Genomic DNA, 465 nt, shown 5'->3' on the forward strand with positions numbered 1-465 from the left:
AGAAAGAAAGTCAAAGAAAGAAAGAAAGAAAGAAAGTCAAAGAAAGAAAGTCAGAAAGAAAGGAAGAAAGAAAGAAAGAAAGTCAAAGAAAGAAAGAAAGAAAGAAAATCAAAGAAAGAAAGTCAAAGAAAGAAAGAAAGAAAGAAAGTCAAAGAAAGAAAGTCAGAAAGGAAGAAAGAAAGTCAAAGAAAGAAAGTCAGAAAAAAAAGGAAGAAAGAAAGAAAGTCAAAGAAAGAAAGAAAGTCAAAGAAAGAAAGGAAGAAAGTCAAAGAAAGAAAGTCAGAAAGAAAGGAAGAAAAAAAGAAAGTCAGAAAGAAAGAAAGTCAAAGAAAGAAAGTCAGAAAGAAAGTCAGAAAGAAAGAAAGTCAGAAAGAAAGGAAGAAAGAAAGTCAGAAGAAAGAAAGTCAGAAAGAAAGGTTAACAAATACGACAAACAAATCATCCATCCTTTTAACACAAAAACAA

General features: G+C 29.5%; 1 protein-coding gene across 1 annotated transcript in view; it reads left to right on the top strand.

Moving 5' to 3' along the window:
- Window positions 1-221: 221 nt before the first annotated feature.
- The window catches only part of LOC143277358 (uncharacterized), a gene marked incomplete at its 5' end in the record, with an annotated part of 7,722 nt that continues 7,478 nt past the window's right edge, over window positions 222-465 (top strand). Inside the window, one exon of the mRNA XM_076582143.1 lies at window positions 222-299. Within this exon, the coding sequence (XP_076438258.1) occupies window positions 222-299 (78 nt within the window). The remainder of the gene's footprint in view (window positions 300-465) is intronic.

Source organism: Babylonia areolata, chromosome 34 (assembly GCF_041734735.1).
Source record: "Babylonia areolata isolate BAREFJ2019XMU chromosome 34, ASM4173473v1, whole genome shotgun sequence".
Lineage (NCBI taxonomy): Eukaryota > Metazoa > Mollusca > Gastropoda > Neogastropoda > Buccinidae > Babylonia > Babylonia areolata.